We start from the raw sequence: 25,767 nt of genomic DNA, 5'->3' as shown, positions 1-25,767 counted from the left end.
TTTTACACAGCGTGGGAAAATTCAAAAGAACTTTCCCACGCTGTGTAAAATGACAGATCACTGTGATTGGATGGTTTTCAAGCCATCCAATCACAGTGCTCTGTGTCATTTTACAAGCGTGGGAAAATTCCAAAGAACTTTCCCACGCTTGTAAAATGACACAGAGCACTGTGATAGGATGGCTTGAAAACCATCCTATCACAGTGCTCTGTGTCATTTTACAAGCGTGGGAAAGTTCTTTGGAATTTTCCCACGCTTGTAAAATGACACAGAGCACTCTGATTGGCTTAAACCAACCAATCAGTGTGTTCTAAGCCTAATTGCAGGGCGGGGCAAGGCTATATAAGCCTTGACCCGCCCTGCGGAGCTCAGTACGCGGCGTGCCCTCCATGGGTGAACATGGATTAATTTTTTTTTTGCGCTCGTTTTTTTTTTTTTTTTTTTTTTTAAAGTGCGACGGGTATGATGGATTTTTATTTGGCCTTTTTGGGGGCTGAAGAAAGAAGAATTTAGAAAAAGGAAGACGTCAAATGGTAAGTTTAATTATTTTTTTTACAGGTTAGTTATTTTATTCCCCCCTCACTATTTTTAGGGTGAGGGGGGTAGGTAGGGGTTAGAATGTTTTGGGGTGGGGGGGTGACTAGGGGCTTGGGACCCCTAGTCACCTTGATGGAGGGGGGGGTTCATTTAGGGCCCCCACCCACCGCTCAGGGGTGGGGGCCAGGGGGGAGGACAGTAGGTCCCCCCCTATCTTTATTTAGGGCCCCCACCCACCGCTCAGGGGTGGGGGCCAGGGGGGAGGACAGTAGGTCCCCCCCCTATCTTTATTTAGGGCCCCCACCCACCGCTCAGGGGTGGGGGCCAGGGGGGAGGACAGTAGGTCCCCCCCCCTATCTTTATTTAGGGCCCCCACCCACCGCGCAGGGGTGGGGGCCAGGGGGGAGGACAGTAGGTCCCCCCCCTATCTTTATTTAGGGCCCCCACCCACCGCTCAGGGGTGGGGGCCAGGGGGGAGGACAGTAGGTCCCCCCCCTTATTATTTTATTAGGGCCCCCACCCACCGCGCAGGGGTGGGGGCCAGGGGGGAGGACAGTAGGTCCCCCCCCTATCTTTATTTAGGGCCCCCACCCACCGCGCAGGGGTGGGGGCCAGGGGGGAGGACAGTAGGTCCCCCCCCTTTTATTATTTTATTAGGGCCCCCACCCACCGCGCAGGGGTGGGGGCCAGGGGGGGGAAGGACAGTAGGTCCCCCCCCCTTATTATTTTATTAGGGCCCCCACCCACCGCGCAGGGGTGGGGGCCGGGGGGGGGGAGGACAGTAGGTCCCCCCCCCTTATTGTTTTATTAGGGCCCCCACCCACCGCGCAGGGGTGGGGGCCGGGGGGGGAGGACAGTAGGTCCCCCCCCTTATTATTTTATTAGTGCCCCCACCCACCGCACAGGGGTGGGGGCCAGGGGGGAGGACAGTAGGTCCCCCCCTTATTACCATTTATGATTTTACAGTGAGCAGCCACAGGCTGCTCACTGTTTAGTGGACATGCCCCTACTCGCGGTATAGCGAGTAGGGGCATTGGGGAGATTTTAATCTCCCTTGTGCTATTATGGGGGTCATATTGACCCCCATAGAGTGAGGGGGGGACCTGGGGGGCTTATGAAGTGGTGGGGAGCACAGCTCCCCACCGCTTCTGTCTTTACATATTACAAGGAGGGAGCTGCACGTCGGTAGCTCCCTCCTTGTAATAAACCGAACAAACAAACGAACACTGATACTCAGTGTTAGTTTGTTCGTCTGATTTTTTCTATTCATTCATTCGTCTGTCTGATGAATGAATGAATAGATGAAATTCCCGTTCGCATGTCCAGGTGTTTCACTGGGCATGTGCGGGAATCTCACAGTCTGTCTAGTGTGGGTAGATGACGTGTCCCACAGGGACTTCACCTACCCACACAAAGATGGCAGCGCCCTGAATAAAGATCGGGGCAGAAGATACAGATTTAAAAATAGGTAATCTGGGGGGCTTAGGGGCATTTGGGGGTGACTAGGGGGTCAATTGGATGTAGTGGAGGCGGGAGGGGGGTTAAAAAAAAAACGGGATTCGGCATGACAGTGCCGCTTTAAGCATAGATGACTACAGTAAAATTCAAAGTATCCCTTCTATGGACTATCAAAGCTGCTTCCCATCAGTCAGATATCCAGCAGGATTTATTTATTTAATTATTTATAAAATATTTTACCAGGAAAGATACATTGATATTTCTCTCGTTTTCAAGTATGTCCTGGGTCCAACAAATCATTGCATTGTTACAGTTAGTGTGCAATAAAATACAAAAACAATATTAATATACAACATATACAAAATTTACCATAGAACAGGTAGGAAATATATGATCAACCATGACAGGTTTTGAGGTATTTTGAGAGGGATCTCTTAAAGGACTTTAAACTTAGGGAAGATTTGAAATAGTGCGGGAGGTCGTTCCACAAGTGCGGTGCTCTGTAGGAGAAGGAGGATCGGGCTGCTTTCTTTTTGTATTGAGGTAGACTAAGTAAAGTGTTGGTACTGGATCGGAGGTTATAGGAAGTGGGAACAGCCGGGGAAAGCATTGCGTTCAGGTAGGGTGGGAGTTTCCCAGAAAAGCTCTTAAACACAAGGCTGGAAAGATGAAGGGTGCGTCTGGATTCCAGCGACAGCCAGTTTAGTTCTTTTAGCATGTCACAATGGTGGGTCCTGTAATTACATTGTAGCACAAATCGGCAGAATGAGTAATACAATGTGTTGAGTTTATTAATGTGGGATTGCGATGCAGATGCATATACTACATCCCCATAATCAATGATTGGCATCAGGATGCACAGGGAGATATAGCAATGTTCTCTAACTGCGACCACAAAGAAGTCACCTGGTGAAATAACCACTGCAGCTAACTAGTGCTCAACCTCAGCATTGGATGAAAGGAGAGCACCTCACTGGCTGGAAAATTAGTGGACTGTGCTACAAGCACAGCTCCAATCTGACAACGTCACTATAATGGGCACTTCGATAAATCTTTATATGTCCAAGATTTTATTTTATTAGCATCAAACCTCTTCTAAATTAACTATAGCACATACCCCAGAGTCTTTCAAATTCAATATTTCAAAAAAAACTGTCAGTGCTTAAATTACCGCACTTATATAATACCTAAGCTAAATTAATATCAGGCCTGTTTTAAAGTCTACATTTTATAAGCATTTTTGGCATGGTTTTATATTCCAATATGTGTGTGTAGATATTTCGACACATTTTGATGTTGACATACATTGCTCTCACAACCTGACTCACTGCCCTACTTAATTCCTGTCAATAGTGTTCTACAGAGCGGTAGATTGTAATGGGCATGGGCGCCCATGTGAATGTAGTCTCTTTCTGGATAAATCAGGAATTGGAGGAGAATGCCTTCTCATTAATACAGGCTTCAAATATAAGAGAAATATAATGGCCACATGTATGTTTAAATGTACATTAACACTTAAGGACAGATAATGACATAATTCCATTATAACAAACCAGCCTTCAAAATTTTATGGATTCTAGAATGGAATTTATCTCTTATTTAACAGGTTGCAGGGCTGTATAGATCATAAAGGAGACCATTGTATGTTGTCTTATCGTTTTTAGGGACAGGATTGTTATAGTTGTATGATATATTAATGGACTTTAAGGAGTAAAATAAATACTGAAAAATTAATGAAAAAAATGAAAAAGTAAACATTGATCATACTAGTTAAGCTCCATCAGTAGTGTCATTTAGGCTCCGTATAGTGTAATTAAGAGAGTCTACTGTACAGGTTTTCTATACTATTTTAAAGGGAACCTGTAGACACGTACCTGGTCCTCTGCTCCCCTAGCATGATCTCCTTACAGAGGTGGGTGTTACACAGCTGTAACAACCACCTACGCCCCATCTTCACTGATTTACTCTGCTTGGGGAAGCTTCACCAAGAAGGGCAAACCTCCTTAATTACTCCTAAATGCTGACCTTGTTGCCAGTATGCCAGCATCTGAATGGAGTGACATCAGTCACTTTGTTCCTGTACTCCCACACCAGTGCTAGCAACGCCAGCTAGTGAGTTACTATAGCAACCACAGTGCGTGTGCTGTGGTTGCTATGGGTGGAAAGAAGAGGGACCACCTGTGGGAGGTCCCTTATGCTCGCCCTGTAAATCAACTCTTCTGCATAGAGTCTATACATGAAAAATTTAATGATAGGTGTGAATTATTATATATTTTTTTTTAATTAGGTCTTTCTCCCAGTCTACAAATTTACTTGATGACATTTCATTATCTTTAAGAAGAGTATGAGTAGTTTGGGGGGGGGTCCTTACAACCAAAGTGGAGGAGTTGATGTCAAGGGGCAAGGTAGGCAAAGAAGGGGCATGACTAAATGTTAATCATAAGTAATACAAGGCATCAGATGATTCCAAGATGGAAAAGCTAAGGCATCACCAACCAGGACTGCGCATGCGCAGAGCCCTTCAAAAGTGCTATTGCATGGGCCGTAATTGCCCTCCTATGACCACAAGTTTGGTGAAAGAAATCTTGGATGATAGGATATGTGTTTTTCCTTTTCTTTTCTTTTTTTTTGTGTCCTGCATGTATTTTATTTGTGTTTTATATTGAGTATAGGACAAGAAAATATGTTGCTTGATGAACATTGTGACCTTTAATGCAGTAACATTATTTTCTTCTTTTGTCTCCAGGTATGAATGCCGCTGTCCGCGCCGTGGTGCGAATGGGAATATACGTAGAAGCTAAAGTGTACTTTGTTCATGAGGTTAGTTCCCCCTTCTTTCTGTTCAGAATTGTTTGTTTTTATACTTTGTGTGTAATCATAAAATATTACATACTGCAAGCAAAGTTCACACTGCATGAATGTATTGGTAAAGTGTTTAATATTGCAACATGTGCTATGTTATCTATATTCTTATCATGTGTTTTAGAGAGATGCCGTAGATACCAGAATAGAAATTTCTTAAACATTTAATTGGTGCTCTGTCTTTCTCTAGAAATTAAGCTATTCTAGAGGAATTTTTCTTTTTTTTTCTATTATTGTTAAATTTTTATTTTTGATAAATCAAAGAAAAACCATATAATGCTGTAATTCATTAATTGCTTTGAATATAATTGAGCAGCCATTTATATTTTAAAATCAATATAATACAGTGACTCATATAAAATAGTAGCAGTACATGTACTGATGTGTCACCTTTGATAAAGACTTTAGAGAGAGGGTGGCCAAAAGATAGACCCCGGCACATAGGAGTCCCAGGGCCCAGGTACAAAAACTGTGCTGGGGCCCCCACCCCCATAGGTCTACCCCCACCCCACACGTCTTTGTCTCCCACCCACATACAGGCACACATACATGTAGACACACACATACATACATACAGATACACATACACACAAACACACATACAGACACACATACACATACACACAGAGACCTATACATACAGACACACATACATACAGACACACACACACATGCAGACACATACATACAGACAGACACACACACACAGACTCGCACACATACAGACACATACATACATAACACACAGACCCATACATACATAACACACAGACCCATACATACAAACACACACACACACATACATACAAACACACACACATACAGACACACATACATACAGACACACACACATACAGATATATACATACAGACACACATACACTAACACACACACGCAAAATGTTTAAGTCACCCTCCTGTTTCCTACCTTTAAGATCCAGGAGGGTGACTTCCCTGGGGTCCAGTGGTGGCTCAGCCTGATGGGAGTCAGAGTTCCCACTCTGACTCCCTCCTTTCCTTCCTCCCACATGGCTCACAGTGGTTGCTGGGAGAAAGTGATCGGGCTGTCACTTCCTCCCAGCTGTTGATGTCATCAGTGGTCAGCCAGTCGCGGTGTTAAAGCCTAACAGCATGCGCCACCCGATGGTTCCCTTAACGTGCGAGCCCCCGCGGTTCTACTGCACAGGCCGCAGTCGCAACACATGGCAGCGGGCACCCAGTTGCAGGGATCCGCAAGACGGCCGGGACCCCTGAGACCGCGGTAGTTCCATCACTGCCCCGGCAAGAGGCATAGTAGAATTTGTAACCAAAGGGCAGTCCTGAAGTGAGACAGGGTTATAGCGCTTGGTGCCACACCATGATCTTTTTATTTATATGGTAAAAAGTGAAACCTCTCACCACCTACGAAAGATCCTGTGTCTCCTGACAAGATAAGCATTTGTTAAACATTCTGTGGCTGTAAGATACGGTCCTCAACATGCATATATTTCTTTCAACACAAATAACTTTTTACTTAATACAGAGATCATAAAAAGCAGAAATGTAAAACGCTGCACTAAACAGTAACATAACTAATACATTTACTTAAAATGCTTAGTGTCGTACAGTAGGCGTACGTCCCATAATATATCTGTATTTATAGAAAAAGGTGAAACTTATTGAAGCAAATAATTTTTTATTTATTTACAAACCTTAGTAAAGGTTCACCTTGAAAATGTAAATAAAGCGTCACTCTAAGCAACATAACTACATATTGGACAATGCTATAGACCAGAGTAGGAGGCTTCTGATTAGTGGAGCCTGTTCCTAATCTGAGAGGGGCTTGTGAATTGGCAACAGCAGCGACTTTAAAATTACTCCTTTTTTTAAAAAACAACAACATATATTTCCCCCTATATACTGTAATGCATCATCTAATAAAAAAAAAAAAACATTTTGAAGCTGAGATAGACAACACAATTTGACACATGTATTTTTTATGAACTTTAGTAACAGTGTTTTTGATACCTTTTAATGAAAATTTTTCGTTTTTGTACTTTGGTCAGCAAAGATATGGAATACTATGGAAGTAATTTGTTGAGTGGACATTACATTAAATAATAATAATGATCCGTTGCATTTTCCTTAAAGGAATACTCCAAGCACTATAATTACTACAGACTGTTAACCTAAAAAGGTCACAATTTCGCCATCAACCCCCCATACTGTTCCCTATTCCATATTAACACACCTGACTCATTTGGAGGCAAATAAATACACTGGATGCTAGATCACTATTCCACAATATTCTCCCAATAATCACTTTCGTTATAATGAGATCAGGTCACTCTGTGTTATTGTTTTACTCCACAGAGCTGTGGTCAATTCTGAATTCCCCCTTGAGGTGGTAATGGCATTAAGCAGTTTATTCACAGAAAAATGTCAAAAAATCATGCTACATATATGAGAATGCTCTATAGGCACAAATATGTGGCCATACTTTTTGAAGATTTTAAACCTGTACTCATGTAGTATATTCAAAACATATTTTAGATTGGGGAGCTTAAGTTAATTGTAACAGTTAATTCTAAACCTTGCTTAAAGGTGATTTACTGGTTTAAGGAAATAATCTCATTAATCTCAGGTATTTAAAACTACAGTAGGCATAAATACATATCATTTTCTCCTATAAAAATAAAAATTTGAAAATGATATCTTTGTTGTTCGATTTGATCTGAAAAGACGATATAAATATAATTGTGAATATTCAGATACACTCGTATAAATGTGAAGAGGAACAGACAGAATGCAGGCAGTCAGGCAGATAAATATATAATAAATCAAACACGTAAAAAAATAATTACGACCTGGAACACCTCAGTGCTGGTATAATTTCCAAAGAAGCCTTATACCTGATACAAATAAAAATATCAGGTGCACAGATGAGTTAATATCAAAAAAAGCTCAACTTTGTTTTTCTTTTCTTTTCTTTCCTTTTTTTTTTTTTTAAATCCAAATGTAATCTGTCATGTAGAAGTGACCGGTATTATACAAACTAGACAAAAATGCAAAACAGAATTGTACCGTAGTTATATTTGAAATACCTGTCTGTTCTGATAATGTGCGGCTACGCTGTTAGGGAATAACACAAGAGTGACATCACATGCACACCCATTCAACTGTTCTTTCACATTACAGACATCTGTCATGCCCTAAACAACCTGTGCTTATTAGACTGATCGCAAGATTCCATCTATACATTGTGCTAGCACTTTCGCTAGCAAATGTATAGACTAGGAGAAAACGTATTTAAAAATAGGTTGTTCTCGGCAGGTCAAGGCATTGACTGACACAGGAGAGCAGAAAATACTTCCCACAGGTGGTTCCTCTGCTCTTCACTCATAGCAACCACAGCGCATGCACTCTGGTTGCAATGGAAACTCCCTAGCAGGTGCTTCTCTGTATTGCTGGATGATGTACGCAGTGTACATGGGAGCGATTTCAGGTAAGTTGTTTTTTTTTCACAGCAGGTCCACAAGTTTAGATGGGATATTTCTGGCATCCACCATAGTAAGTGTATGCCTGCAATAGCCCTACCTGACAATCAGGTAGGGGAAAAAAATGTATACAGTTTCTATGTAAATTAATGGTATTCTTAGAATTTTTATTAATTTGTCCATGTAAAATAAAAAAATTGTTTTAATGTTAAATGTCCCTGTAAAAGACTGTTTGCACAGTTGATTTATCATTTCTGTGGTCATTCAATCGTCATAGGTTTTTAACTTGCCTTTTCTTCCACACTGCGCCAGTCTTGTCGCATCTGTGCCTGCCTCCATTGCTGAGATCATCAATCTTGTGCACGCTATTGTGCATGTGTGGCAAAACACCACGCTGCGCCAATCAGCATCTCCTCATAGAGATGTATTGAATCAATGCATCTCTATGGAGAGTGTTCAGCGTCTCCATGCTCTGCATGCACACTGTGCAGCACTGACACAGGAAGCACCTCTAATGGCTGTCTGAGTGACTGCCTCTAGAGCGGGGCCGGCGCGTCCTATAGGCTAAGTAGGTGGCTTTTTAACGGGGACGCCAGCAGTGGCTTTAGTGCTTGTCTGACCACCCCCTATCAAGTTCAATCGATCATATAGAGCGGGCCGCCTGCCATGTTACTGGGTACTAGGGAGCACTTACTTGTAGACTAGTGCCCAGTAGAACGTCGGTCTGGCATTCACCACAGCCTGCAAGGTCAAGACCCCTTGCCAAGCACCGCGGCAGCGCAAGGGCGCATCACTCACTCGCTTCCGCCTCTTGCCCTGTGGGCGGGAGAATAACGGGAAATGGGGCAGAAAAAAAGTGTCGCCCGCGGGGCGCAGTAAAGGTGTTAGGAACAAAGAGCAAAGTGCAATGAAGGTAAGAGAGAATGCACAGTGTGTTTCACAGAATGTGTGTCAGTATGTTTCAGTCAGTATGTTTGTGTATGTCAGTCTGCTTGAGTCTGTGTATGTGTATGTGTGGGTCTGTGTGTGTGTGTATGTATGGGTCTGTGTGTGTATGTATGGATATGTCTGTGTGTGTGTGTGTGTGTAGGTCTGTGTTTCGGTATAGGTCTCTGTGTGGGTGTGTGTGTATGTATGGGTCTGTGTGTGTGTGTGTGTGTGTGTGTGTATAGGTCTCTGTATGTCTGCATGGGTCAGTGTGTATGTGTAGGGGGGGTCAGCATGTGCATGCATGAGTCAGTGTCTGTGTGTGTGTATGTATGGGTCAGCGTGTGTGTGTATTGGTCAGTGTAGGTAAGTCTGCATGAGTGGGCGGAACGATTCGGGTGGCAAAAGTTTTTTTGCTTAGGGCAGCAAAAATCCTTGCACCGGCCCTGCTCTAGAGGTGTTACTAAGCAGCAATATAGACACTGCCTTTTCTTTGAAAAAGCAGTGTTTACACTGCTCATCCTGCAGAGACAGACTATAGTTTACTGCATTAAGCTGTAGTGGTTATGGTGACTATAGTGTCCCTTTAAATATAAAGATTGCTACACTCTTGCATTATTGGAATATGCTGCCCTTGTGACTAAAAACTGAATTCACAAACCTTTCAGTACACAGAAAACTGAAATGAAAGTCATAAGTGGAAATGGGTCACACAGCGTGATAGAAAGAAGAACACATAGCCAGCTGATTTAACCGAAAATGCCAATGCAGATTAGAATCTCTTTAGCCATCCATGAGTAAAATAGGACACTTAAAATTAGAAGGCAGTATCTCTGTTTTAAAGCAAAATCAGCAACTCGTTCTCCAAGCATCTTCCAAAACAGCAGCACAAATCTCATGGAATATATGACCCATGCGCATTTCGCATTTCTTCTAGGTATCTTTTATGCCATTTGTTACATATAACAAATTGTGTATTTTATTTCAAATTCGTCATGCTAGCTATTTTTCAATTACATGGGTTTTGAATTGCATCTGAAATCTCATTGAATAAAAATGGTTTAAATAACTATGCTGACAAAACCAGGACAAAAAAAAAAAAAGATTTCTCCTTTCAGACGAAGGATTCGATAGTTTTGAAACTTATATTACTGTATAAAAATATAGGTGGTATGGTAATACACATGTAAGCATTACAGAATATATTGTGTCAACAATTCTACTCAGCACTGTTAATTTTACGGTTGATCTTACATTACAAGGAAGATGCAGTAGGTATAACAAAAACGTATACATGGAGTTAAAATTTCACCTATAGGTAGAAGTATCTTTTCAATAGAGCATACAGTAAAATGCATTTTGTGGAAGCCAGAGAACATTCTATTGCCTGGATGTATGTGCGTGCATGCATGCAGATCTTGCAGGAGACTGACATGTTGGCCTGTACTGTAACACTATCAATCCCAAATTACACTTTATTGCAATAAATATATTCATTTAGAAAATATGTTAATGCAAGAGCATCATAAAATGATTAATTTACTATCTTTTATTTGTCTGTCTGTCTGTCTAACTATCTATATTTCTGTCTAACTATCACTCTATCTCTCTTTCCATTTGTCTGACAGTCTATTATTCTATCTATAGAGAGACAGAGAGATTGTTAATGTGGTTAACAATAGTGATGGATGGATGAATGGATGGATGGATAGATAATGAAAGATCATGATTCATTTTATAATATTTTCTAGATCTTTTTAGTTATAATATGTTGAATTTTTTTGCTATCTGTGAATACAATACTGTCTTTTGTATGGAATATGATATAATATTCTAAGGAACGTCATCTATTATATAACAGCTAGGCAATTTTGGTGCCAGAAACCAAGAAATTGGCAGTAGAAAGCAAGGAATAGAAATGGAAAATTACTGCATGTTATTGTGTGTCGATTAAATCACGCCAAGCAATGTGTGATCCTTTAATTCCTATATAAATACAGCTACCATCATTCTTATCCACTCCGACAAAACATGTACTAATGGGTAGCAGTCACTTACCTTAGCAATCATTTCCTAAATCTGAGTTTTACATAATTTACCGTTTAGTGAATAAACTCCCACATTTTATTATTGTTAAGATATTTGACATACCTGCCTTCACATGTAAACAGATCCACTTTTCCAACAGAGAGCTCAATTTCCTTGAAATTCTCATTGTTTTAATTGGCCCATAGTATTTATTGTGGACTGGTGTTTTTTGTTTGCACAGAGCAGCAAAGTGCCGTTGAAAACACCAGTTTATTTTAGAGCATTTACTTACCCGTATAAACAGAACGTCTCCTTGGGGCCCGCATTCCAAGAAAGTAAAATAAACTTCAGTCTGTAGCAGAAATGCTTTCCGTTGTGGTCTGGGGACTGGAAGTGGCCCCTTGAGACTATATTTGTAGCCTCAGTGAGAATTAAAACTTGTTATGCTTTATTATTATTTGCAAACAAATTCTGCAGCGCTGTACAATTGGGGAAACACAAACACAAAAAGAACAGACCGATACAACAGGTAGAGGACCCTGCCCGTGAGCTAACAATCTGTTAATATAAGGAGGCAGAATAAACCCTGTAATAATGTATTATAACATAATAGGCAGCATTGTTTCAGCTGGATTCAGGCCCAGTAACATATTAGTCCATGACTATAATTCCATGATTGTTATTATTATTATTATTATTATTATTATTAATTTTCAGATTTCAGACAACGCACAATTTATACCGTATTTACTTGAATCTAATGCGCACTTCAATTTATGAAACCTGGAAGCTGAATAATGTTTCTGCTGGCGAATGTAATGCGCATTTGGACAAGAAGATATACAACATTGTGCCATAGTAACATTGATGGTATTTCAATTTTAGCGTTGCATGTTAAGTCTATTCTTTCTTAAGCCCTCTTTGAGGAACGAAATTTGAACGTGTGAATTCACCAGTTTTGATTCGCCTGTTAGAATTCACTTGTTTTATTCACCAGTTTTGATTTGCCTGTTTGAATTCACTAGTTTTAATTCACCAGTTTTAATTTGCCTGTGTGATTTCGCCAGAAAATTTCACATTTTGCCCCGAATGTATTGCACCATTGAATCTAATGCGCATTCAGATTTGAAAACCTTCTTTTTTAAACCACTTAAAAGGTGCACATTAGATTCAAGTAAATACAGTATATAAGAGAGCGCGCGTGCCTTCTATTCCTCAAGAAAACAGAGAGAGATATTATAATGTGAGCACTACTTAAAATGGCAAAGATTGGATCATCTATAATAATATCAATGTTTTCAATGTAACTAACACAATGTCAATACGTTTGGTTTAACCCCTTAACCCCTTAAGGACACATGACATGTGTGACATGTCATGATTCCCTTTTATTCCAGAAGTTTGGTCCTTAAGGGGTTAAAAATCACCTTCAACCTATTCAACAGGATATTTTGATGTGCACGCATCTTACAGTAGGTATACGTTCCATAGTAAAGGTATGTAGCCATGTCAGCAGCAGCATCACTGTGTAGCCTTATAGGAATAGGTGTTATTCTGCACCAGCCTAGTACATATTTATTTATTTACTTATAAAATATTTTACCAGGAAAGATACATTGAGATTTCTCTCATTTTCAAGTATGTCCTGGATGCATGTATGTATGCATGTAGGGCCAAATTCATCAATCAATAAATCAACGTATTGAATGTCAGATAAGGTTAATTTATGTACACAATATTTAAGGTACCATTCTACCTCATTCCTCCTTTCTAAAAACCTGGAAGTATCCTGGCTATGTGACTTCCTCTGATGCTGCACTGTAGCCGGCTCATTTAGCAAATCAGTGAGACTGGTGATGATAAATACCATATCAGAGAGTCTGTGTGAAACACTGCCTAGAATGTAAAATTCCCAGGCACTCAAGTACATCTTCCATTGGTTCTTCTATCCCCAAGATAATTTAGTTTTATTCCAGGCCCTCTTCTTCTCTTGTTTCTGATCACCATAACTTGTCATTCAATTTTTTTTTTTATTTTTTAGTATACCCATTGTACTTTGCTGCAGACTATGCTGGTGTTATTCTGCAGCACAGTACAATGCAACGTTTTGTGGACCCAGGACATACTTGAAAACCAGAGAAATCTCAATGTATCTTTCCTGGTAAAATATTTTATAAATAAAAAAAATTATAAAAAAATAAATAAATATAAATAATACCGTATTTTTTCATGTACAAGACGACACCTATTTTTTGAGCCCAAAATTAAGAAATATTACATACATATTTTAAACATCTCTAGCACTGAAGTCCCCACCGGTCCCTGCCCCCTCACATCCCAGTAGGCCGCTCCCCAAGGTCTGGTCACACCTGGACACAGGACCTGGACCGCCGTCCTGCTGCTGGGGTCTTGGCATAGTCCAGAGTGATGCGAAGAAGCACACGGTTGTGCAAGATCTCCCAGACCCGCACACTCTATCGATCCAATTCACGGAGAAGTGCCTCCTCTGCTTCAAGTATACCAGCAGGTCGCAGAGGTGTACAACACAGCCTATGCCCGCAGGAACCTGGCAGTAACGAACCCAACAGTCAGCTGAGTGTTCTGTTAGTGAGTATCCAAGTTTAATGCCCAACTTGCGTTGAGTAAGTGCCGTAAGTATTTGGCTTAATAATTAGATTTATTAAAGGTGCTCCAGCCACATGCGACTAGCTTGGTTGGCTGTCAGGCCCCGAGCACAAGTGGTTTTTTGTTGTTGTTTTTTTTAACCTCTGCAGTGACATTCCGTGTATAAGACGCCCAATTTTAGACAAAAAACAATTTAAACATAGTCTTATACATGGAAAAATACGGTAATAAATTTAATATGCTACAGGTTTCAATCAAGAAAGGCGAGTTAGATGTGATAATCCATCTTAGATATTCATGAAAAGGAAAATCTCAGACAAACTCAGAACCTGATCTACTGGTAACTGTGAATCTGCTGCGTCCATTTAAACTGCGCTGTGTCTCTTGGAAGATACTCGCTGAGAATCCAAGCTGCAATTCAGGGCAGAGAAACTACTGACTTTATCTAAACTCAGGATAACTCCAGGAAGTTAAAGGCACTCAGTGAATAATTAATTTGCCACACAGTTTTACCTGCGGAGGAGGCAGGTTTAAAGTACAAACTTTGAATGTATCTATTAATGTTATATATACCTTGGAACACACTGCTAGCGTAATATGATACACACAAAGGAAGACTTTAAAGTAGATAATGTTTATATACATTATCTCTCACATAAGATATAAACATTTGTCGACATTATGGAACAATGCTTATCTCCAATGTGCTGCCTGCTCACTAAACACATAATAATCCTAAACTAGTGGTTTTCAACCAGTGTGACACGACCACTGGTGTGATTCGAGCAACCTCAAAGTTTGCCAAGTACACATTCCGGGTTATTCAACTAAGGTGGCACTGCCATGCCAAAACCCATGCCAAAAACCTTTCTCCTATTGTTTCTTCTTCTCTTTCTCTCTCGGAATATGTTCTTCTTTTCTTCCTAGCTAAACTAGTTTTCTTTAAAACACAAGATAAAGTAGGGACTATTTTTTTTACTAAATTGACCTTCTTTGACCAAAGGAGGAGCTCAAGTCTTCTCTATTTCCCATGTCAAGGATGAGGATGAGTAAGTTCTCTGACACAGGAAATGGAGCAAATTCTCCTTTGGTCAAAGAAGGTCAAGCGTAGGAAAAATACATAAGACAAAGTAGTCCCTACTTTATCTTATGTTTTAAAGAAAACTAGATCAGATAGGAAGAAAATAAGAACATATTCCGAGAGAGGAAGGGAAGAGGAAACAATAAGAGAAAGTTAAGTTTGGCATGACAGTGCCACTTTAAGTGGGAATTCGAAGCAAATTCCGAGGGAATTATAGGATAAAGGGCAAAATGGAACACTTTTCTAAGTCAGCCATGCTTTCAGTTTGACTACTCTGGCCTTAAATTTAAAATGCACTTTGAATTCTCACTTTAGTGAATAGGACTGACTGACTTCAGGGCTCTAGTAGCTTCTAGTGGGATTCTCATCTGATAACTAATTAAATCTAATCAAATAAATAAGCAGAACAATCCATATATCTGTAGCGAGGCTTCGGGGTAAATGTGACATTGACAAGCTGCTGATGAAGGTAAATAAAGTAGGTTGGAAATTGTACACTTGGAAACTGTTCTGTATTTGAAGTGTGCAGTGGCCCGTAATGTTTGAGAACCACAGTGCTAGACTAATCATTATCATATTATCTGTGCCCCAACTAAATGTACCAGAAGCTGGTTTCTTCACTAAACAAGTTATCGTGAAAAAGTAACACGTAAATTCATTGTAGGCTAAAATATCCAAAATAGAACAATTCTCCAATTCCAGTCTGGCTTTGTTTGCCTAAAATTTGCTGTCCCCCTCCCGCCCCCTCCATGTTAACCCACTTATTGAATAAACCTACTGGTATAAAGCCGATACAGGCAACCTCTTTTGGTCCAACTGCTGATTGGAATTTGGCTAGCTCAGCATCTTGAGAGTCATATAATCTACAGCATCTAAATTACCAGATATTTTCTGTTCTAGGAATTCTGGAATTTTTTCTATTTTTTTGCAATGTTTTTGTAATAAAAATATAGGCAGGAGAGGACACCAGCAAAAAGTGGACTGATGTTCATGAACAAACAATTCTCTTCAATTGAACACCATAGCTAGTGTTTCATTTTGCAGTTGGAGAGTTACCAAGGAAATGTTGGTAAGTTTCCAGGGAAATGTTTGCACATTGACGTAAACCAGACAAACAGGTCTTGACAAGCACCAGTGTAAAATAGGTCACACTATTATCAAACCGTAATTAGAAACCTTAGAAGATAAAAATTGGTTTGCAAAAAAAAAAAAACCTTTCTAGAAAATAATTCATTAAAGAAGTAGTAATAGTATGTTTGGAGTTTATTTTTGCCATAATACGTTCTTGGGCATGTAAACTTGCCCCTCTTCTGATCTTAAATATTTACTATTTGATGCAACATTTCACATTTAATAGACAATCTCTGGAGTGATAATTCTCAAAACCTTTCAAAATCATCCCAAATCATCCATATACATTTATATATTGTACGGTGCTGTGGAATTTGTTAGCGCTTAATAAATAATAATAATAATATATGTTCTAAGTAGAAGAGAATTTAAAATACCTAAATTCAGAACTCCAAGGGAAGCGTGAGGCCATCTGCTTTAGAATGTTACAAGACTCACAGGCGTGGGACATTTTATAAAGAATTCTCACATCTGGCAATTCAGAGCATGAATGTCGCTATTACCACATTGTTTCTATAAATATTACTGCGCTCTAACATCGAACTGCCTTGGAAAGCACAGACAAATCATTTTATGCAAATAAACTTTCCTCTTCATCTTCTGGAGCGAAGCGCTTTATAGAAAGACATCGATAAGGCATTTCATGCAAATTATATAAATTGTCCCATAATCCTCTGATTTGTGAGGAGGAGACTCAGGTATTGTATTCCATACAAATTAACTTTTCCCTCTGTACCTCTGGTACAAGAACATTTGTTTGTGTGTATATTTTGTACATTTTTACAAGTTTAAGTTTATTAAAGAAAAACTGTCATTATTTTTATTAATACGGAAAATAAAAAGTTAAATGTAATATAGCCTCATTATATTGTAAAGAATACATTTAAGTTAAAAGAACACTATAGGGTCACAAATGTGTATTTCTGACCCTAAAGTGTTTAAACCATTATTTAGGCCCTTGTCCCCTTAAATAGAGTGAAAACTCACCTTACTTCCAGCTCCACGTGGGTCTGATGGTGCTGGCCTTCTCTCCCCCCCTCGCCTCCCGATCCGCCTCCTTGGCTGACATCATCATAATTTATTTTCTCAGCCAATCCAATGCTTTCCCAAGGAGGCGGGCGGGGGCAAAGCAAAACGCTGTGCTAGACGATCAGCATCTCTGTAAAGGCATTGTCTACAGCAAAAAGCCTGCAGGGACTTCCCACACTCACCAGAACAACTACATTAACCCATTAAGGACCAAACTTCTGGAATAAAAGGGAATCATGACATGTCACACATGTCATGTGTCCTTAAGGGGTTAAGCTGTAGTTGTTTGGGTGACTATAGTGTCCATTTAATAATGTTTTTAGTATAACATCTGGGTTTCTTTGTGCAGTGAGAGGCAGCCATCTTTGTTCTTATTTTTGTCCAAAGTGCCAGTTATCCGCTAAGATCAGCAAAATGTGAAGGGTAGAAACTGCCACATTGAATTTCCGACATAGCCAGGATCTGCGTATGATATTATTATTTGTGAGTTCACACTGGTGCTTATCTGCACAGTTTACCTTCAGATAACCTGTGCTCCGGGCCAAAAATGGCATCTCCTATACAGTAAGACTAACCCAAGAGAGGTATTTACTGATATCTATACATTACAAAAAAACACAGGCTATATTGTATGTAATGTTTTATTCTAAATAATAGTAACCAATGATGACTGATTTCCTTAAAATTTTCCAATTTCAACATACGTCTATGTCTCTGTCTGACAAGCTGTGTCTCCAAGTGACAGTTCCTCCTAAACATAACCGCTTTTTCATTATTCCACAAATTACTGCACTTTGCAAATACTGACATGTTTTGTCCAATGAATAATTCTACTGCTGTCATTTGCTCTCTCATAATGTTAATCTACATTGGAATTCAGGGCTTATGCTTTCATAAAAGAAATGCCCAACTTATATCATCAGATGTCATTTCAAAGTCATATCACAGTTTGTCCATTGCTATAAATAGCCCATCTATACAGCAAATTAATTTGCTGATTGCTCCTTAACTGGAATAATCCTAAGACTCTGACATTGTGGCGTCCCTCGAGCACAGCAATGTTGACAAACGACATTCGTGACTTACAATGCTTTTATTATGCAGAGAATTCAATTCTTGTACGTTTTAGACCTTATAGTTTCCTGGAATTTATTCAGAATTATGGCAAACAAAAGAGTGAAATGCCTTGTTTAAACACAATATCAAGTCCATGGTGGATTTTCATTCAAATCTAGGAGGAACAAAAATAGAAATTCCTTCTCCTCTCTACGTTCATCCCCCGACGTCTTCATCTTTCAGGAGCCAAAATAAAATGTGGACCTATAGAATATCTAATGCTTCTCCATAGATCTTCTCATTGCAATAAAATGCAATTGGCACCTCATTCGGGAAGATGAGAACCTCTTCCCACTGACACTTATTGCTATAATTGCAACATGTACGAAGTCTATCATTTTTTAGTTATGTTAATTGTGTTTTATACCCCTCCTCCTGTAGACTTATTGCTGTTCAATCTTCCCACTGACACGTATTGCTATATTTGCAACATGTACGCAGTACAAGAGTGAACAGCTAAGGAAATAATTCTCCCCACCCTGCCTTTCTCTTTCTCAACCACACGTAGATCATGCCTTCCCTACCCTTCAGACTTTCTCCCTGGCTACTGAACAAGAGGTGGCTGCGCTTCTCCTTTCCTCTCGCCCGCTTGATCCTGTCCCATCTCACCTTATCAGATCTCTCTCCCCCTGTTTTGTGCCTTCCTTAACACACATCTTCAACTGCTCTCTCTCTTCTGGCATTGTCCCTGCTGACCTTAAACATGCCACTGTAGTACCTATCCTGAAAAAAAAACATCTCTTTTTAAAAGTTTTTTTTTAGAATTCTTTATTTTTGAGTGCATAGATATACAGAGAGACTTCCTCAGCCACAATAGCCTTTGCAAGCACAGAGTGTCACATATGGAACATTTACATGGCTTTGATAACGTTGCACATTTTTGAATAGTAAGATTAATACAGGCTAGGTATGTTTGTCCTGGTAGTTAAACTGCTTTTGGATTGCTAAGTTAGATAGACAAACTGGACATGAGGAATATGTAAAAAGAGTGAAGATGACTAGTACCACTAGGTGAGGAATTGCTTAAGGATGTGGGTTGCAAAAGTAAACATAAGAAGCAAAAGAAACTTAGACAAGACGACACGGTGCCTATAAAAGCTCATACAGCTATGGTACTTGAACACACAGGAGAGTCCCGTATGATGAACTGTGTGAGTGTCTTGGGTCGTAACTGATTGTCAACCTACATCCAAGGTAGGGAAGCATGAGTCCTTGGCACGAAGGGTTAAAAAGGTAGTAGCCCCAGAGTTGCAACGCATGGCCATCCTACCACCTGTACGCTGATGACACCCAGATATATCTCTCCTCCCCGGACCTCTCCCCTGCCGTCCTGCAACGTGTCACTGCTTGCCTTTCTTCCATCTCTGACTGGATGTCCTCCCGCTTTCTGAAACTCAATCTCTCTAAAACTGAGCTCCTTGTCTTTCCTCCTCCTAATACTGATCCTCCTCTTTCACTTATCTACATAAGTCCATCCTTGCAAGCGCGATGTCTTGGCGTCATACTTGACTCTTGTGTGTATGTGTGTATATACATTTTAGATGTAAATGGATCTGGTCTTAAAGAAAAATCATATATTTTGAAATAACATTGCTTTCCATACTAGAGTTTTATCTGCATTTTACACAAAATACCCAACAACTTTAAAGCCGAGTTTGACCCTAATTAGATAGCTGATCTGATCCCATGCCATTTCACTGCCTAGAGAGCCTTCTTCAGATCTCGGATCTTACCTCAGATCATGCTTAGCAGATGCTATCACACGTTGTGAGCTGAAGTCATCTTTTTGATTTTTTTCTAAATATAATCCCTTTCAGGTGTAGAGAATTAAGTGAATGATGACTCACCAGGACTTTACATTTTTCCACTGCTCAGTAACTCAGGTTTTTAGTTTAATACAAGAGTTTAGGCATTGCTGTGCATTGAGTTTGGATTTTTTTTTTAAAAAGCAGCCCAGCTATAAATTCCACCTTTGTAAGGCTTCCAACATACAGATTTTGGTGAGACTGCGACAAAGACAGGTTTATTCACTAACTGAAAATTGTAGAAATTTTAAAGTAAAGTTATAGAAATTGTATAATTGTAGGCAAAAAAAAATCTCTACCCTTACTGTGTATTCAGACTAGCTTATTTTGGCCTGAAATTTGGCTAGTTTTTTTTATGCCATTGTGGCAAATAGTATCTGTCCCGTGAAGTGTCCATCGATCACACGCAGGGAACATTGACTTGTGAACAATGCTCCACTTTACCAATCTGGTTAATTCACACATCCAGGGCCGGCCTTAGGCATTTGGGCGCCCTGTGCAAAAAATCTTCACAGCGCCCCCCCCCCCTCCCCCACTCCTTACCCCTTCCCACACACCCTGTCACACACACACACACAGGCAGGCAGACAGACATACACACACACACACACACAAACACACTCAGGCAGTCATATACAGACAGCCACACACAAACACACACACAGACATAGAATGTGACGGCAGATAAGAACCATTCGGCCCATCTAGTCTGCCCAGACAGTCACACATAGGCAGTCACACACACACACACACAGGCAGACAGCCACACACACACACACACACACACACAGGCAGACAGCCACACACAAACACACAGGCAGACAGCCAAACACACAGAGGCAAACAGCCACACACACACAGTCACACACACACAGACAAACAGTCAAACACACACAGACAAACAGTCAAACACACACTGTCAGACAGCCACACACACACGCGCAGACAGTCACACACACACGCGCAGACAGTCACACACACACACGCAGACAGTCACACACACACACACACGCGCAGACAGTCACACACACACACACGCGCAGACAGTCTCACACACACACACACACACAAACATAGGCAAACAGTCACACACACACAGGCAGACGGCCACACACACACAGTCAGACAGCCACACACTCACTAACAGACAAACACACACTAACATACACAGACACACACTAACATACACACACACTAACATACACACACACACTAACATACACACACACACTAACAGACACACACACACTAACAGACACACACACACTAACATACACACACACACTAACATACACACACACACTAACATACACACACACACACACACACACATACACAGACACACACTAACATACACACACACACACACACACACTAACAGACACAGACACACACTAACATACACACACACACACACACTCACCCACATTAACACATTTTTTTTAATTTATTTAGACACCCCCCCCCCCCACCCCAGCCTCCTTACCTTTGGGAATGCTGGGGGGGGGGTCTCTTCCTCTCTGGTGGTCCAGTGGCTGCTGGGCTGGGCGGGCGGCTGGCAAGGGAGCACTTCCTCTGAGCTGTTTGCTCAGCTCCCTCGCGCACCGCAGAGTGAGGCTGGGAGCCGGCTCCCAGCCTCACTCTGCGGCGCGCGAGGGAGCTGAGCATACAGCTCAGAGGAAGTGCTCCCTCGCCAGCGCCGCCCGACCCCCCAGCAGCCCGGCATGTCTGTTAGCCGCAAGGCTAACAAGACATTTGCCTTGGGCATTTGGGGGCAGCTTTTTTTGCCGCCCCCTGGAAAATGCCGCCCAAGGCAAATGCCTTGTTAGCATTGCGGCTAACAGACATGCCGTGTGAGCTATGCAGCCGCAGGGCGCCCCCTGAACCATGAACCAGCTCGCACACCCCTAAGGCCGGCCCTGCACACATCGTATATGCAGCCATTTTTCAAACAGTTCCCCTACATACATTCTGTAATGTTTTAGAATGCCCGAGACATCCAGACACAGACACTTCTTGTTTTGAAAACATTTGCATATCAAAGTGATAATTGTCTCTTTTATTCATTCTGTTAACTGACAACCAACCTAATACGACTCACCTTTACAGTTGCATATGAGATTGTGATTTAAGTTACTTTGAGGTGGAACTGCTTTTAATGTGTCTTTGTTTATGTCATCCTATCCCTGTTGCAGGTTTGTGACACAGACTAGTAATTCAAACTAATCACTGTGTGTGTGTTTGAGGAACAAGTTAAACCAGCTTCCGCTTTGAAGTTTTCTGTTTCCAGTGCCATTTTACTGAAAAAATATCACATTTCCAGAATCTAAACCATTTCACTTGTCTCTGCTGTTATTTCACACTGTTACGAGAATGTTCCGTGTTTTTATTTCCCGGGGGCCAGCGTATAAACAAAGATATAATTAGAAACAATTAAATTTTGCGACATACTTTTGGAGTGAATTCACTTTAAGTTTAGTTCTTTAATAAAAGTGTATGTAACACTTTTTGTTGAATTCAACTGAACACATTCTATAACAGACTTTCTTCCTCTGTTTTATTTCTAGTTTATTTTAGTACTCACATATTCTTCAGAAAGTAGCTAGTTCCTCATGGCAATAAATGTATAATCTTATCTTTCTGTAATCATCAGACTGCGTGCCTCTGGGGTATGGGGGCCAGGTGTGATCTTAAATGTTTTTGCAAACTGTCCTGATAATTCATTAAGGAGCCATTCAGTATGGATTTAATTCTCCCCACCCTCATGCACTGATTAACACTCATAGAATATATTTACATAATTAAATATCTGTCTGTCTGTCTGTCTGTCTATCATCTATCTATCTCAGTGGCTAAGCTATGAGGAAAGGGGGGAGTCTGCTACGAGCGGCACTATTTGGGGGGGCCACACTTGAGGCGATGGGCCAGACTGAGGTGTTAGCAGAGCTCGATCATGCTACATGAATTGACTAGCAGGAGAGGAGCGCTGTGAGCTTCCCTCCTGCCAGTCACTTAGAAATTGCACTCATTGGACATTGCTGCCTGTGCCACTGTATTATAGAGTAGGCCCTATGTCTCAGTGAGAAATCTCGACCCCTGTCATGTCCGGTGCAGCTGGCGCCAACTCATTGGCGGAGAGGGTCAGCCGATTGCTCTCAGCAATGAGCTAAGCCCGGCAGTGCTATTGCTGCCATTGCTAAATGGCTTGACGTCTCCCATTGGTGGGTGCTAGGGCACTTCTTGCCCCAAAACCTCTGCAGCGTACTTAGTGGCTATCATGTTTGGAGTGTCCCTTTAATGTCTGGCCGGCAGGAAATTAGTTAAAAAAATTCAAACCAACTAAAAGGGATATGTGCTGAAATGAAAATGTATTTTCTAATACCGTGAAGATCTCAGGACATTTTTAAAATTGTACAAAGCTAAATGTGCTTTTTATGGTCAAATAATTTGATATCATTATATTCTGTAAATATAATAGTGTTCTCTTTCTTTTTGTTCATTTAACAGGGTTACCAAGGAATGGTTGATGGAGGAGATAACATTGTTGAAGTATCATGGGAGAGTGTATCAAGCATTCTGCAAGTGGTAGGTAGAGAACCATTACTAATCGTTAGTTAGTTACAACGAGGCCAATTATCTCACATCACCTGCCATTAAAACTGGATTCAACAGGTCCATATCATTGAATGAAAACTCACGTGGGGATAATAGCTATTGGATTTTTTTTTTTTTTTTAAATGCATTGCATTAGACAGGAGGAAAACCATCAACAGTATATTTCATAAAGGGTCGAAGTATATACACTACATGTATATAATCAACTACCCTACCTCCAATGGGAGCTGCAGTTTTTTCCTGACTATTCTACTAACAAACGTTGACCTGTCTGTTGAGAAGACTGACATGAATTGATTAGAGGCTCAACACTGCACACGTGGGCATCTTTAGAAAAGACAAACAAGCACATGTACACTCTGGCAGTCCCTCTGTGGTGCTGTATGCATTACATAGACTGAGTTACATTAATTTCTAATGCAATTTTAATACACATCACTGCATATTCTGTTCATCTTTGTGAAGAACAAAGTTCCTACACAAATAAGGACATAGTGTAGAGATGGACAGTATTAATTATAGACATTTACTGTTGGCAAGGGTTATAAACGTGTAGCTAGCCAGGCCTCACTTTGCATATAGATATACAATGAAGAATCTAACACAAGTGTTTTGTTTGATGTTTTATTTAGAACGACAATGTGACAAAGTGTGCGACTGGGTTGCTAGGCTACATTGTTTTTTCCATTGAATCAGCCCACTGACATTTTGTTTGGCTAGTTAGTAGATTCAACAGCCTTATGTATTTAGGGTAATGGAAAGCGATATAAAGGGGCCTGTTTACCAGGTGAGGAATGTTGATGACTTGAGAACAAATTTAAACTGTCATCACATTTTCACTTCTCGTTTTTTTCAAATGTTTTTTTTTACATTTAGTGAAAAATAATTATATGTTTTTAAAATGTTGGGTAAGACTCTACTGTTATCTGGTTAGCTGTTACTAATTTAACTTGCCTGCTGAAGTTCTTCACTATGCAGCGATGCCACTCGCATAGTGAAGGATCGGATCGGGAGATGGCCCGGGGCAGCTGCAGTTAAAGACGGCCCAGGCCCTGCAGGAGCAATGGGAACGGCATTTCTACTGTGGAAAAAGTGCAGGAATGCCGTTACCACACGTTCCTGCAGGACTCGAGCCCTGGCTAAATTGCTGCAGCAGGCAAGTTAGGTTGAGCAGAAGCTGGTCAGATAACAGGACATTTTGATCCAACATGACTGCTCAGACAAATACAAAAATATTTTTTTTTTATCAAAACAATCAATATGCATTATTTAAAAAAAATAATTATGCTTTATTAAGTGTAATAAACTTTTAAAAAATGAGAAGTAAATCAACTGAAAACGGTTGTGAAATGGCAAAATCAAGTGAAGGGAAACGGTTATTGCACTGTGACATGGTAAAAAGTAGGCCACCAAACGAGATATGCCGACCTCGACCAGATGAATAAATAGACACTATTACTGTATAGTTATTAGAATGGATGATAAGCGGTCAATGCTACTCATGTTCCTTCCCCCCCCCCTTCTTCCTTTCTGTAACCCCACCCACTATCACATTATGTCACAGTCACGTTTTGAGAACAGCTCCCATTCTAGAAAATAAATAGATGTTAGCCACTAAACCAGGAATTCTAGATAACTGACAAGGTGACTGTAAATCCATAGCAAATATGCCTACTTTTGTCTGAAATGTCCAACTACCCCTTTCAAGTCTCAACTATTTCCAGTTTGTTGAATGACCCCTAATAGGTGCTGCAATACTTTGAACCGATGTTCTCTTACTAGTAATATAAATTATTTGCTAACTCCAACAGCAGCAAACATTTACATTATTTGCTAAAAGGAAAAAAACAAAACACCTATTTTTGTTTTCAGGGTGGAACTGTCATCGGAAGTGCTCGTTGCAAGTCGTTTCGTACCCGTGAAGGGCGATTAAAGGCTGCTTACCACTTAATTCAGCGCGGAATCACTAATCTTTGCGTCATTGGTGGAGATGGGAGTTTAACGGGAGCAAACCTTTTCCGTGAGGAATGGAGTGGACTCTTGGAGGAGTTGGTTAAAAATGGTAAAAAAAAAAATA

The 25,767-nt window shown here is 40.6% G+C and overlaps 1 protein-coding gene across 3 annotated transcripts in view; it reads left to right on the top strand.

The window, feature by feature from the left end:
* The window catches only part of PFKP (phosphofructokinase, platelet), an 89,734-nt gene that overhangs the window by 14,302 nt on the left and 49,665 nt on the right, over positions 1-25,767 (top strand). For all 3 annotated transcript variants that reach the window (XM_063452646.1, XM_063452645.1, XM_063452644.1), the window contains exons 2-4: positions 4,742-4,815; positions 23,583-23,660; positions 25,563-25,752. In XM_063452646.1, the coding sequence (XP_063308716.1) occupies positions 4,742-4,815; positions 23,583-23,660; positions 25,563-25,752 (342 nt within the window). The remainder of the gene's footprint in view (positions 1-4,741; positions 4,816-23,582; positions 23,661-25,562; positions 25,753-25,767) is intronic.

Source organism: Pelobates fuscus, chromosome 4 (genome assembly GCF_036172605.1).
Source record: "Pelobates fuscus isolate aPelFus1 chromosome 4, aPelFus1.pri, whole genome shotgun sequence".
Classification (NCBI taxonomy): Eukaryota; Metazoa; Chordata; class Amphibia; order Anura; family Pelobatidae; genus Pelobates; species Pelobates fuscus.
Note: the sequence above shows the minus strand (reverse complement) of the source record. Positions and strands in the feature narration are given on the sequence as shown.